Below are 13,707 nucleotides of genomic sequence, written 5' to 3'. Positions count from 1 at the left end.
TGTTGAGAGGAGGTGTTATGGTGCAGACAGGCACCACGGAGGATCAAGTACCTTTTCATAGGCGCGGCACTCCGAGGGTTTTATCCCGTCCATTTTCAGACCACTCCAGGCCTGGACTGGTCTGTGTATCATTGGAGGAAAATACACATTGCTATGTTGTGTCATCGGCAAACTGCCTTCTCTGGCACTGCCCTTCTGACTTTTCACCTCGTGACTTTTTTGCCATCTTTTTTCTACAAGTCTCTGACTCTCCTGGGAAAGGTAGCTGACGTTGCATACACCTCAGGCACCACCACGGGGGACTATAGCACTCCTCTTTACAGTTTTCTAATAGCACACTGGTAATGGAAGGATCCTGGGAGCATGGGTACCTTTCTGCCGACCGTCCATGTTCTTACATCTACTTACTTATCCCATTCATTGAAAAAAGCAATCTTGCAAAAAAGACTTGAATAGGTGTCTGTTCCTAGTTCTAGAGCAAGAAGTTGTGGTCATCTCCGGGATTTGTAAACTGGGAGCATGTACTGATACTGCTGCTGTAGAGAATAAGGCTCGCCACGTTCTCCCAGTCTCAGTCATTCTGGGAAGTACACAAAATGAAAGGGCTATAAAGAGAATATTCTCAAAGATAACGGCAGGTTTGGTGATTCCTTTCTACAATAGCTTCTCCTCTGAAGTACCTTGTAGCTGCTGCTTCTCAGAGCTCGCAGAAACTAAATAAAAGACCTAGGAAAAGACAACCCGCAGCAACAGCAGAAGCTGCTGGAACATGTCAGACATTTGCTGTACCGTGTACTTGCTTATACTTACCCGTGCCCACCTGCGCTCTGCTGTACGAAGTGTGGGGCTCCTCCACCGCTCGGTAACACGTTCCCCAGCCAGACTCTCCATTTCCAGTGCTGAGCGCAGCTGCTTGGTTCGCCTTTCCGCGGGTACGAGAGAACTCGCCAACCGGAAGCCGACTCGCGCTTTTCCGTAGCCGATGGCGCCGTCTCCCGGCAGCTGCTGACCGTGCGGCTCGGGGCGCAGAGACCGAAGCGCCGCACGGCATCACCGGCTGCGGTGGCGTCGCGGCGCCTCCGGGTGCCGCTGTTGGCCGACGCGGAGCGGCGCTGGAGCCGCAGCCGCAGCCGGAGCCGCGTCCTGCCCCGCAGGCTGCTCGCTCGCCCAGCACCGGCCAGAGCGGCAGCGGCGCGGGCAGCAGAGGCGAGCGCCGGCGCGGCGCGGGGAGCATCGGCGGCCGAGGCGGCGGCCGCTGCTCTCGTTGCGGAGAGCGGCTGGAAGGGAGGGAGGGCAGCAGCGAGGAGCGCGGCGAGCGCTGGCGACAATGGCGGGCAGGCAGAGGCAGAGCCGGCGGCGAGCAGGCGGGCGAGCACTGCTGGCCGCGTTCGTGCTGGGCTTGTGCTGCCGGGCGGCGCCGGAGCGGATCCGCTACGCCATCGCCGAGGAGCTGGGCCGAGGCTCGCTGGTGGGGCCGCTGGCGCGGGACCTGGGGCTGAGCCCGGCGGAGCTGCCGGCACGCAAGCTGCGGCTCAGCGCCGAGAAGCAATACTTCACGGTGAGCGAGGAGAGCGGGAACCTGTACGTGAGCGAGAGGCTGGACCGGGAGGAGATGTGCGGCGAGTCGGCGTCCTGCTCCGTCAGCTTCGAGGCGCTGATGCAGAACCCGCTCAACGTTTTCCACGTCGAGGTGGCTATCCAGGACGTCAACGACAATTCACCGACCTTCAGCAAGGCTGCTCTCGACATCGAGATCGCAGAGTTCACTACGCCCGATGCTCGTTTTCCTCTGGAGATGGCTCGAGACGCAGACGTGGGCAGCAACTCGCTGCTGACTTACCAGCTCAGCAGCAACCCGTCCTTCACTCTGGCTGTGAAGGAAAGCCCCGATGGAAGCAAGCAGCCGGAATTAGTGCTGGAGCGAGCTCTGGACCGGGAGAAGCAGAGCTCCTTCCAGCTGGTGCTGACGGCAGTGGATGGCGGGGAGCCGGTGAGGTCCGGGACTGTGCAGGTTCGCGTCAACGTGACGGACGCCAATGACAACGCGCCCGTGTTCAGTAAAAGCGTCTACAAGGCGCGAGTGTGGGAGAATCTGCCGGCGGGGTCGCTGGTGCTGCGGGTGCGAGCCACGGACGCGGACGCGGGCACCAACGGGCAGGTCTCGTACTCGTTCGGCAACGTCCCGGACGGCGTCCGCGCGTTGTTCAGCGTCGGCAGCGACAGCGGCGAGGTGAGGACGGTGGGGCCCCTCGATTTCGAGGAGAAGAGCAAATACAGCTTCGGCCTGGAGGCGAGGGACGGCGGCGGGCTGACGGCTCACTGCAAGGTGCAGATAGACATCACCGACGAGAACGACAACGCGCCCGAAATCACGATGTTGTCGGTGTCGAGCCCGGTGGCCGAGGACGCGCCAGCCGGCACCGTGGTGGCCCTGGTGAAAGTCCGGGACCGGGACTCCGGGGAGAACGGGCAGGTGTCGTGCGAGCTGTTGGGTGAGGCGCCGCTGTCGATCGTGTCGTCGCCGGGCGGCTCGTACAAGGTGGTGACGGCGAGCGCGCTGGACCGGGAGCAGGCGGCCGAGCACCGGGTGACGGTGGTGGCCAGGGACCGGGGCAGCCCGGCGCTGTCGAGCCGCACGGCGCTGGTGCTGGAGGTGTCGGACGTGAACGACAACGCGCCGGTGTTCGAGGAAGCCGCCTACAGCGCCTACGTGGCGGAGAACAACGCGGCGGGCGCGCCGGTGGTGCGCGTGCGCGCGCGGGACGCGGACGCGGGCGCCAACGGGCGCGTGAGCTACTGGCTGGCGGGCGGCAGCGCGGGCGCGGCGCCGTACGTGTCGGTGGAGGCGCGGAGCGGCGCGGTGTACGCGCAGCGCTCGTTCGACTACGAGCAGTGCCGCGAGTTCGCGGTGGCGGTGCGGGCGCAGGACGGCGGGTCGCCGGCGCGGAGCTCGACGGCGACGGTGCGCGTCTTCGTGCTGGACCGCAACGACAACGCGCCGCGGGTGCTGTGGCCGGCGGCGGGGGCGGCGGGGGCGGAGTCGGTGCCGGCGGCGTTCGAGGTGGTGCCGCGGTCGGCCGAGGCCGGGTACCTGGTGGCCAAGGTGGTGGCGGTGGACGCGGACGCGGGGCGCAACGCGTGGCTGTCGTACGAGCTGGTGCAGGCGGCGGAGCCGGCGCTGTTCCGCGTGGGGCTGCACAGCGGCGAGGTGCGCACGGCGCGGGCCGTGTCGGAGAGGGACGCGGCGAAGCAGCGGCTGGTGGCCGTGGTGAAGGACCACGGGCAGCCGGCGCTGTCGGCCACGGCCACGCTGCACGTGGTGCTGGCCGAGAGCTTGCAGGAGGCGCTGCCGGAGCTGAGCGAGCGGGCGGCGGGCGCCGACTCGCCGGCGGAGCTGCAGTTCTACCTGGTGCTGGCGCTGGCGCTCCTCTCGGCCCTGTTCCTGCTGAGCGTGGCGCTGGCCGTGCTGGCGCGGGTGCGCCGGGCCGGGCCGCCCGCCGTCCTGCGCTGCCTGGGCGCGCAGCGCTTCTCGGTGGCCGGCGCCGCCTTCCCGGCCGACTTCTGCGAGGGCACCTTGCCCTACTCCTACAACCTGTGCGTGGCGCCGGGCCGCGCCGTGGCCGACGGCGCTTGGCTGCCGCCGCCGCTGCCCAGCCTGCCCGCGGAGGAGCTGCTCGGCGGGGAGCCCTGCGCGAAGCCGAGCCCGAGCAGCAGCGCCGGCGCGGGACAGCCGCCCGCCCACCCCGACGCACCGCAGGTCGGTAAGCCCGCGCGGTCCTTCTCTCGGCGCCTTTCCTAACCTCGGGCTGGCGGTGCTGGGCTGTTGCGCCTCCTGTGTCTGCTTTGGCGGCTAGTGCCGACCTGTGTTCCCAGGGACGGATGAATTAATCCGTTAACGTTTCTTTTTCGGCAGCAGGCAGTGCGAAACGGCACGTGCTGCCTGATCAGCTCTTACTCGCTCAGCGGAGAGGCTCTCGCCTTTCAGCTTGTGCTGGAAGAAATGGCGCAAGTGTGGTGAACCTCTTGGGTGTAATGAGCTCTGCTGATGCTGCACGTCGACAACGCAAAAAACGTTGTTTGCAAAACCTGTCCTGTCCAAAATTGTCTCTTTAGTAAGGGTGACCGCGTGTCTTCGCTGTGCAGAATGGGATCCTTTGAGCTTTCTGGAACTCCGTCCTCTTTCTCCTCAGTTTCCCCAGTGGGTGGTGTGGGTGGGAAGTGCTGATCCGTGTGCCCGTGAAGGAATGAAAGAAGGAACGGTGTAAGCCCCTTCCACTCAGAGCAGGCAGTAGGCGCTTCTTGGTTCATCGGCGGTCACATATTCGCGTTGAGTTGGGAAGTTTTGACTCCGTAACTTGTCTGCAATGTTAGTAGCAGTGCAGGCGGGTCCTTCCTGTGTACAAAGAGATCTGCTAATTCTACAGGACGCGGTCGGTGAAACATGGTTGACGCTTGCTGTTGTTTCGTTCCTGATTTCTTTTTCCCAAAGCGTTGGTCTTTGGCAGCTGAACGAAAACCCGTTGCTTAATGCTTTTTAGTGTTCGACTTCCAAAGCAAATGTGCATGAGGCTCCATGAACGGAGAAGTTAGGGATCGTTCCTCCGCCGTGTGCCCTCCCATCTTTTTGGGGAAGGCTGCTGCAAAATGGCAACTATTTCTCATTTCTTCTTCCATTCTGGGTGGTATTTTTACTGTTCCAGGAATGTCTTTTCCACAGAAGTAAAGACGTTGAATGAGATCTCAAAAAGAATACCCAACCCCAAAATCAAATCGCGTTTTGTGTTGCAGAGCCCGGCTTCCCCTGTTTCTATAGCGTTTAACTGTAAGGGTTTGCTTTATGCGTGAGTTTCTTTTCTGTAATGGACCCGCCAACAGAGAGTGCGTGTGCTTCTCTGCCTGGTGCTGAGTTACTCAAGAATGTAGTCACAGTATCCTGCCTTTATGCTACGCATGTTCCATGAAAAAGGGGGGGGGGTTTGAGGAGTGTACTTTCACTGCTCGAGGGCGCGTGTTCTAACCGTTCTAATTAGGATAGTTCACTCACAGCTCAAGTAGTCTTCCTTTGATCAGTAGTTTTGTTTCGTTTTACACCCATTTAAGTACCTTTTAATTGCAAGTGTGGCTCTTTAAGGCTACCGTGCTAGTCCTTATCAGTTCCTTTTGTGCTGTTCCTGTCCTTCTCTTGTTTGATATCACCGGCACCTTCTCCCCTCTCACTCAGCTGCAACAGCGATGGGGGTAGGGCGAGGGGAGGAGGCCAAGCGGGGCTTAAATCCTTTCCCTCTGGCTTTCAGGGATCCATTGAGACTCGCTTACTTGGGCATCAGTTCCTCCCTAACGAGCGTTAGTCCCCTGCCTCGTGCCCTGCCATCTCTTGGTGGAAGGCTGCTGCAGAAATGGCAGCATTAGTGGGATGGGTTAACATTTTCAGAGCTGTATTTCTTTGTTTTCTTTGTGCAGTTATTTCTGATTTTGTGTTCCATGCTGGGTGGTGGTTCCCTCTTTTTTACCATTCCAGATCATCCTTTCATACACAGGTCATGTGTAAAAAAACCCCTCTGTCACGTGTTGTACTTCTGAGCCTGCTTTCGTCTCCTTTCTCATTTCCCAAGGAGAGGTGCTTGGACATACTTTATAGACAATTACTTCTCTCAGCAATAATTCCAACAGCTGTTACATCTGTCTGTTTACAGGGATAGGCCTCTAAGATCCTAAAGCGCACATCAAATGTCAAGGAGATTTAGAAAACATCAGTTTCGGCTCTTGATTAAAGTCCGTTTGCACATTTTTCAATGTGCAGTTTCCCCACACCTGAGGGTGTGCAGCTGTACTTGTCCTCTCCTGCTGTCCTCCAGCATTTTGTTGAAAAGCTGTCATACGGTACTCGCCTTCCCCTCACAGCTGGCAGCTAGCGGCGGCAATTCTTGGTTCCTCGGAGGTCACAGGCTCAGGTTCAGCTGTACAACTCAGACAAGAGTTAGTAGTGCACGCCATAGATTAATGGTTGTGCGTGACAAAGTCGGGAAAATGCGGTGGAAGCTTAGTCTTGGAGATTTTTCCTTCTTGATCGTTTTTTTCCCAAACCCATATACTCGGAGGTGGTTGATAGCTGGATACAAAACAGTCGATTAATGCTGTTTCCCACGGAAAGGTACGAGTGGCTCGATGAACGGAGAAGTTACAGTTTGTTCCTCCCCAGTGAATGTTCCCCTGTCCCGCCGTGTGCTCTGTCATGTTTTGGAGCAAGGCTGCTGCAGAAATGGAATCATTAAACGGACTGATAAATCGCACACAGGCATGACTTATCCGATGTCTTTGTGCAGTTCTTTCCCATTTCCTTTTCCTGGGTGTTCCTTCCCTTATTTTACCATTCCTGATCTGTGTTCCCTAAACAGGTGAAGGTGTAGAATGGGATCCTTCTCTGTTCCAGAGCCTGTCTTCTTTTCCTCTCCCCCTTTCCCAAAGAGGGGTGCGAGGTGATTGGAGCTGGTTGATAACTTTGATAGGGGAATACTAAACCAAGGACTTCGATCTCCTAGCCACTTTTTGCACTAGTTGTTGAGTCTGCCGGCTTTACCACGAGAGGCTGTACTCATCCTGAGAACACAGCTAAACCAACAAGGGAATACTCAAAATGACAGCGGTTAAGCACTCAAATAAAGTCCACTTTTGCGTCTCGGGCCATCTCCAGAATAAAGTCCACTTACGCTTTCACAAATGGTCTGCAAAGTTTAGGGTGTGCAGCTATACTTGCCTTCTCCTGCTGCCCTACAGTAGTTTGTTGAAAAGCTGTCCTACCAACATGAAGATTCAAGAAATAGATGAATACTTAACTAACAAGTATCAGTCTTTTGCACTGTAATTTCTGAGAAACTCAAAGCTCAAATCAAATCCAAATTGGACCAAATCCGTTCTGTCGCATGGCTGCACTCACACCCGATATTGCTGGTATGGGCTACAGAATAGGCAAGGGAGCCAAGGCAAATGTCAATGTTATTTTTCGTGCTGTATTTGCAAAGCCATTTTCCCTGCAGTTTGTGAGGAGCCGAGCAGATGATTCTGGCCAGGTTCACTGCAGGTTCTTCCTGGCTTCTGAGCTGCTGTAGTACAATCAGTGCGAAGGGATCAAGTGGCCTTTAGCCTGTCACCGGTGTGCGTGGGAGAGAATGATCCTCGAGTCCACGGCAGGTGCCTGAGCAGCCCCATCTCCTCAGGAGCTGAACGGGCTTAGAGGATTCGTGTCCCAGTTTCAGAAGGCTGACCCCACCTTCTTCTGCCTTGAAATGTCTCGTCTCAGTCAGTCGTGGTGGAGTACTTCATTTAGACCTTGTTCCGTATGAAGTGAAGTATTAAAGTGCTTGGCAATTGGATTAAGCAACGTGAAAGCCCTGGTTGTGTGGGGGGGGTGGGGCGGGGTGTGTGTGGGGGTGTGTTGTATGGGGGGGCGTGTGTCTCATTGTCACGTTTTGTGTCTCAAAACAGCCTGTTTTCTTTTGCTATCTTTATATGAGACATTCAAGAACAACAGCTACAGAAATACGTGTTGTTACATGCATTCTGCTTTTCGACTAATGGGTTAAGACTAATAGCATTCTACACGCTAAAATAAGAAAAAATATATTTATTTTACATATATAGCCATCAACATTGTATAACTCTAGTAAGGCACCATTTGATTTAACTTTTCCCATGCGGTACAAACACCACGGCAACGGGAAGCCTCTGCCCTCTTCCTCCTGGTCGTGACCAGCTCAGGGATCAAAGAAGAGCTTGGCTGGAGAAAAGGCAGCACAGGACATGAGCGCCGGGCAGGAACCGAGGTCTCCGTGGCGAGTGTGGCGTGGGCGCGAGCTGTGCGTGGGCAAGGCAGGGCGGGCAGCGCTCGGCAGCGCTCGGTGCCTGCAGTGCCGGGAGGAGGCTGCGGGCGCCGCTGTTGACCGAGGAGGAGCGAGAGGAAGGCCGGAGCGCTGCAGGCAGCCCCGCCCGCTGCGGCCCGGCTCGCTCGCTCGCTGGCTGGCTGGCTCGGCGGCCGGGCGCTGTGCGAGCGTCCCCGCGGTGCGGAGCCGGGCTGCAGCGAGGCGGAGGGGCCGGCAGCGGCGAGCCGGGGCCGGAGACGGAGCGACAGCGGGAGCCGGAGCCGCACCCGGAGCCGTCTCGCCGGGCGCTGGCGGGGAGCTGCTGCCGGCGGTGTTGCGGTGCCGGCGGGGCCGCGGCGGCGATGTGCGCGGCGGGGAGGCGGCGGGGCCGGCGGGAGCGAGCCCTGCTGTGGTGCGTCCTGGTGGCGGCGTGGGAGGCGGCGTGGGGGCAGCTGCGCTACTCGGTTCCCGAGGAGATGCCGAAGGGCTCGTTCGTGGGCGACGTGGCCAAGGACCTGGGGCTGCAGCTGCCGGCGCTCCGCGATCGCGGCGTCCGCGTTGTCTCCGAAGGTAGGACGCAGTATTTCGCTCTGCACGGGAAGACGGGACATTTAGTGACGGCGGAGAGGATAGACAGAGAGCAGCTGTGCCGGCTGCTGGAGAAATGCGTGCTGCGCTGTGAGGTGATAGTGGAGGGCGAAATGAAGTTTCACGAAATAGAAGTGGAGATCATGGACATTAACGATAACGTGCCCACCTTCAAGGAAGTTGAGCTGGAGGAGAGAATAAGCGAGACGACAGCGCCGGGGTCGCGGTTTCGCCTGGCCGAGGCTCACGACCCGGATGTGGGACCGAATTCGCTGCAGAGCTACGAGCTGAGCGGCGACGAGCACTTCTCGCTGGCCGTGCAGGCGGGCCCCGGCGGCGATCGGCGTCCCGAGCTGGTGCTGGCGAAGGCGCTGGACCGGGAGGAGACGGCGTTTCACGAGCTGGTGCTGAGGGCGAGCGACGGCGGCGAGCCGTCTCGGACGGGCACAGCGCGGATCCGCGTGGCGGTGCTGGACGCGAACGACAACGCGCCCGTGTTCAGCCAGGCGGAGTACACGGTGCGTGTGCCGGAGGACGTGCCCGTGGGCTCCGTCCTCGTCACCCTCACGGCCACCGACGCCGACGAGGGACTATATGGGCACGTGAAATACTCCTTGAAGAAAGCGACGGAAATGGCATCGGAGATTTTCCATCTGGACACTGAGACGGGAGCGATCACGCTGGTGCGGAGCCTTGACTTCGAAGAAGGCGACTCCTACGAACTGGAGGTGCAGGCAAGGGACGGCGGCGGTCTTTTCGACACGGCCAAAGTCACGATCACCGTCACAGATATGAACGACAACGCGCCCGAGATTTCGGTGCGGTCTGCGCTGAAGGAGATCTCGGAGGACGCCCCGTCGGGGACGGTGGTGGCCCTGCTGCACGTGCAGGACCGGGACTCGGGGGCGAACGGCGAGGTGCGGTGCTCGTTGGACGGGGGCGTCCCGTTCCGCCTGCGGAGCTCGCAGGGCAGCTACTACAGCGTGGTGACGGCGAGGGAGCTGGACCGGGAGGAGGTGTCGGAGTACAACGTGACGGTGCGGGCGGCGGACGGCGGGTCGCCGGCGCTGTGGAGCAGCGCGGTGCTGGCGCTGCGGGTGCTGGACGTGAACGACAACGCGCCGGTGTTCGCGGAGGCGAGCTACAGCGCCCGGCTGCCCGAGAACAACGCGGCGGGCGCGCTGGTGCTGACGGTGCGGGCGGCGGACGCGGACTGGGGGCAGAACGCGCGCGTGCGGTACCGGCTGTGGGAGGGGCGGGTGCGGGGCGCGCCGCTCTCGTCGTACGTGTCGGTGCAGGCGGAGACGGGCGCGCTGTACGCGCTGCGCTCGTTCGACTACGAGGAGGTGCGCGAGGTGGGGCTGTGGGTGCGGGCGGAGGACGGCGGCGCGCCGGCGCTGAGCAGCAACGTGTCGGTGCGGCTCGTGATCGTGGACGAGAACGACAACGCGCCGCAGGTGCTGTACCCGCCGCCGCCGCCGGCGCAGGGCTCGGGCTCGGGCTGGGGCTGGGGCTGGGCGGGCGTGGAGCTGGCGGCGCGCTCGGCGGAGCCCGGGGCGCTGGTGGCCAAGGTGGTGGCGGTGGACGCGGACGCGGGGCAGAACGCGTGGCTGTCGTACGAGCTGGCCAAGGCGACGGAGCCGGGGCTGTTCCGCGTGGGGCTGCACAGCGGCGAGGTGCGCACGGCGCGCGTGCCGCTGGCCCGCGACGCGGCGCGGCAGAGCCTGGTGGTGGTGGTGAAGGACCACGGGCGGCCGGCGCTGTCGGCCACGGCCACGCTGACGGTGGTGCTGGCCGAGAGCGTGGCCGAGCTGCTGTCGGAGCTGGGCAGCGCGGCGGCGGCGCCGGGCGAGCCGGCCGGCGGCCTGACGCGGTGGCTGGTGCTGGCCGTGGCGGCCGTGTCCTGCCTCTTCCTCGCCTTCCTGCTGCTGCTGCTGGCGCTGTGCCTGCGGCGCTGGCACCGCTCGCAGCTGCCGGCGGCGGGCAGCGGAGCCTTGCGCGGCGTCCCGGCCTCGCAGTTCATGGGCATCGACGGCGTCCGCGCTTTCCTGCACTCCTACTCGCACGAGGTGTCGCTCACCGCCGACTCGCGCAAGAGCCAGCTCCGCTTGTCGGGCGGCAGCTGCTGCGACACCCTCCCGGCCCGGCCGCCCGCTCAGGCTTCGGGTGATCTCGTCCCTACGGGAGATCACAGTGCCGACAATACTGATCAAGCCTCCTTCCAGGTACGTTAGTTTTTTTCAACCTGCTTTCGTGTATGCGGTGCTCAGCATTCGTAAGAGTAGCCAAAGGCGTTTAAAAGAGCACGGTTTACAGTCTTGGAAGTCACGTTTTATGATGATGGCCAGCTCGTGTATGTCACCTCCTGAACGCATTCTGGGTCTGCTCTGTGTGTTTTATGTGCCGTGTTCTGTACACGCTCGGGCATCACTAGTACCCAGTTTTTAGAATTTCGTTGCCACACCCTGCATCTGCTCTCAAACGCTAGATCTGGGCAACCTTGTAGGCCAAAAGGCAATATAACTGAAGTCCCAGGTTACTTGGAAATGGCCTTCAACAAAGGAACTATTCGTTCCCACTTAATGACGCTCCAAATTCTATGAATAGATCGTATTACATGATGAAAAATTCCCCAGATATCCCACTGAGTTTTTTTCCACTGCTTGGCTTCGTGACTTAACCTTTGGATTCTACAGACCCGTAAATGTCAATTAGTGCACAGGCCTAGACATCAAAATGAAGTATTTTTACTAGAAGACAGACGGAAAACATTTTAAAAGAAAGTAAGATTCATCACAGTCTGTTTATCATGTGTCTAATTTTGCAATGGGAGTTATCCGAGAATATGAAACATTTTACTCCTTGGTTGCCTTATGATAATAAAACAATTTTTTCCTGCCAAATACAGCATTCTGTTACAAAAGCGTGTCTACCAATCAGACAGTCTTGGAAGTGGCCTGCCTTTTTTCCTCCATTACTGGTCATTCATCATTGACTGAACCATCTTTTGGGACTTCAGGAATAGAATTAATGAATAATATTACACTGCTTTATTGTTTGTTAATCTGCTATTTAAGGTGTTGATACACTGTGTCTCTGCAGGGAAGGCAAGGCATAGCTTCATGTACAGAGACTCCCTGTGCTCATACCTCTTGTTCTGATGGTGTTTTGTTACGTGCCAGGTCGTTACTTGTTTCACCCCGACATGCGTAATACCGGTCTTCCTTCTCACTATTAGCTTTTATGAACAGATGTATTGCTTTATTATCAAATGGAAGTTTACGTGATTATCAGGGTCTGTTGTCTTCCCGACAGCAGATTTGTTTGAGTAGGATCAGAAACGGAATATTAATGGCCCCGTGTGCAACTTAGATGCCAGTCGTTTCTACTTCTCACTGCCTTTCTGTTTATCCATGATAACGTGTTGCCCAACAAAATATCTAGCTGGATGTGCCTTGCCTTGAAAATGCATGCTATGACAAGAGCCATAGGAAAGCAGGATAGGAAAAGTGGGAGGTGCGGGGGGAGATGTAAGAAGGGGGAATAGTCCCCCTCTGCACATGTTCCCTGACGCAATTTCTCCTGGAGGAGTTCTCCCCTTTTAATTTTGTTCCTTCAATGTTTCTTGCCACAAGACTAGTGAGCAGAGATAAGTGTCTTCCTTCTTGATATGGAGTTATAAAGAAATGTATGTGAAGTCCGTGGTGTGGTGGTGCATGTTGAAGAGAAATGATCTGAGCTACTGGCCCTGTGGTGATGCGTGCTTGTAAATTACGAGGGTTGAAGAACACGATACAAGTTGATTGTGAGGGTCAAAGAAAATCATGCAGGCTGTGAAGGGTTGGAGAGGAGAGTCCTGAGAGCTGTTCATGAGGGACTCTTGAAGGACGGAAGATGTGTGGTATCACCTTTCCCTGTTCCACACCCATCCGTAGTATCATGCAATGTGAGTTTCATCTTCCCAAACAAGTAGGGCTAGAACACTTGTTACTCCAGCTGTATTGGGAGACTTGGGAGGTTCTTCCTGTGTGTTTGCAGGTTGTTATCAATGTTAACTAACAACTTAATCATGTAGTTATGCCAAGCACCACAAGGGGAGCTTTGGGACGAGCCAACTGTTTATGCATTTCCTACTAAATACCTGAAATATGTACCTACCCTATGTGCCAAATAATTTCATAGATTGTTTCCTTCAAATGTTACTGGAAAAAAGCTCTTCCTTGTCCCACACATGTGGTCAGAAGTGAAATATTTTCCATGGTAAGGAAAAGTTGTCTGTTGGAAATTTTTGCACATCTTTTCTCCTTATCACTGTTGGCTCTTCTGTAGGGATGTATTGGATTATTATTAAATGGAAGCTTGCATGATTCGCAGGGTCAGGTGTTTTCGGAACAGCACTTTTGTTTCAGCTGGATCATAAAAGGAACGTTAATGTCCCTGTGTATAATGTAGCTGCTGGTGGTTTCTACTTTTCTCAGCCTTTCTGATTCTCCATGATAACATGGTGAGCACTGAAATGCCTTTGTATGCATCTGTGCTTTGATGTTTGTGCAGCGGATGGAGGAATGGGCTGGCAAGAGCTGGTCCTGTGTCGACGTCCATCTGCCAGTTATGAAGATGGATAAAACCTGGATAAGTTGTTGAGTATTTGGCAAAGTCTGTGTGTGGTTGCACGTGGAGGGCTAGTGAAGGAAATGGGAGATGTGTTCTCCTGATTCCCTGTCTCTTAAGGCTGACTTATTGAAAACTGATGTCTAAATGACATGCTATGGCAAGAGCCATACAAGGGCGGGAGGGAAGAAAATGAAGGTGCAATGTGAGATGTAAGGAGAGGGCGACTGACGCTTTGCAGATACTCCCTGACCCAGTCTCTCCTGGAGGACAGATCTTCTTTTACCTTTAGAACCTTGGTGTTTCTTCTCTGAAGTGCACTGAGCAGAGAAATGCATCTTCCTTCTTCCCACGGAGATGTAAGGACTATCTATGTGAAGTCCACAGTGTGATGGTGGTGCTTGTTGAAGAGAAAAGGTCTGGGCAGCTGGCCCTGTGATGACATGTGCTTGCCAACTGGGACGGTCGAAAAACAGTATGTAAGTTGTGCAGAGTTAGAGAAGAGGGTCATGGCAGCTGTTTGCAGAGTTGTTGAAAGGCACAAGAGACATGTGTTCTCCTTTCCGTGTTCTCAGCCCATCTATATTGTCATGCCATGTGAGCTTCCTCTTCCCAAGTAATTGGTGACAAGTGGTGTCCCTCAGGTGTCTGT

General features: G+C 57.0%; 2 protein-coding genes across 2 annotated transcripts; both read left to right on the top strand.

The window, feature by feature from the left end:
• Nucleotides 1-1,182: 1,182 nt before the first annotated feature.
• LOC142359872 (protocadherin gamma-B5-like) lies at nt 1,183-5,912 on the top strand. The gene is made up of 7 exons (XM_075412251.1): nt 1,183-3,757; nt 3,914-4,009; nt 4,191-4,261; nt 4,539-4,585; nt 4,718-4,822; nt 5,222-5,408; nt 5,801-5,912. The coding sequence occupies exons 1-7, from the start codon at nt 1,328-1,330 to the stop codon at nt 5,910-5,912; spliced, it is 3,048 nt and encodes a 1,015-aa protein (XP_075268366.1). The 5' UTR covers nt 1,183-1,327.
• A 2,168-nt stretch (nt 5,913-8,080) lies between these two features.
• On the top strand, nt 8,081-12,811 carry LOC142359871 (protocadherin gamma-A2-like). Its single transcript, XM_075412250.1, has 5 exons — nt 8,081-10,669; nt 11,627-11,727; nt 11,817-11,960; nt 12,380-12,390; nt 12,774-12,811. Exons 1-5 carry the CDS (start codon nt 8,219-8,221, stop codon nt 12,809-12,811), a joined length of 2,745 nt encoding a protein of 914 aa, XP_075268365.1. The 5' UTR covers nt 8,081-8,218.
• Nucleotides 12,812-13,707: the final 896 nt, after the last annotated feature.

This window comes from Opisthocomus hoazin, unplaced genomic scaffold (assembly GCF_030867145.1).
Source record: "Opisthocomus hoazin isolate bOpiHoa1 unplaced genomic scaffold, bOpiHoa1.hap1 HAP1_SCAFFOLD_185, whole genome shotgun sequence".
Lineage (NCBI taxonomy): Eukaryota > Metazoa > Chordata > Aves > Opisthocomiformes > Opisthocomidae > Opisthocomus > Opisthocomus hoazin.
Note: the sequence above shows the minus strand (reverse complement) of the source record. Positions and strands in the feature narration are given on the sequence as shown.

Excerpts from the sequence above, each read along its gene's own strand:
- LOC142359872 (XM_075412251.1), top strand. The coding sequence starts at position 1,328 with ATGGCGGGCAGGCAGAGGCAGAGCCGGCGGCGAGCAGGCGGGCGAGCA. Across the intron at positions 3,758-3,913 it reads CCCACCCCGACGCACCGCAG|CAGGCAGTGCGAAACGGCAC; the intron begins GTCGGTAAGCCC and ends CTTTTTCGGCAG. Across the intron at positions 4,586-4,717 it reads GAGGCTCCATGAACGGAGAA|AAGTAAAGACGTTGAATGAG; the intron begins GTTAGGGATCGT and ends TCTTTTCCACAG.
- LOC142359871 (XM_075412250.1), top strand. The coding sequence starts at position 8,219 with ATGTGCGCGGCGGGGAGGCGGCGGGGCCGGCGGGAGCGAGCCCTGCTG. Across the intron at positions 10,670-11,626 it reads CTGATCAAGCCTCCTTCCAG|GTCGTTACTTGTTTCACCCC; the intron begins GTACGTTAGTTT and ends GTTACGTGCCAG. Across the intron at positions 11,728-11,816 it reads ATTATCAAATGGAAGTTTAC|ATGCCAGTCGTTTCTACTTC; the intron begins GTGATTATCAGG and ends TGTGCAACTTAG.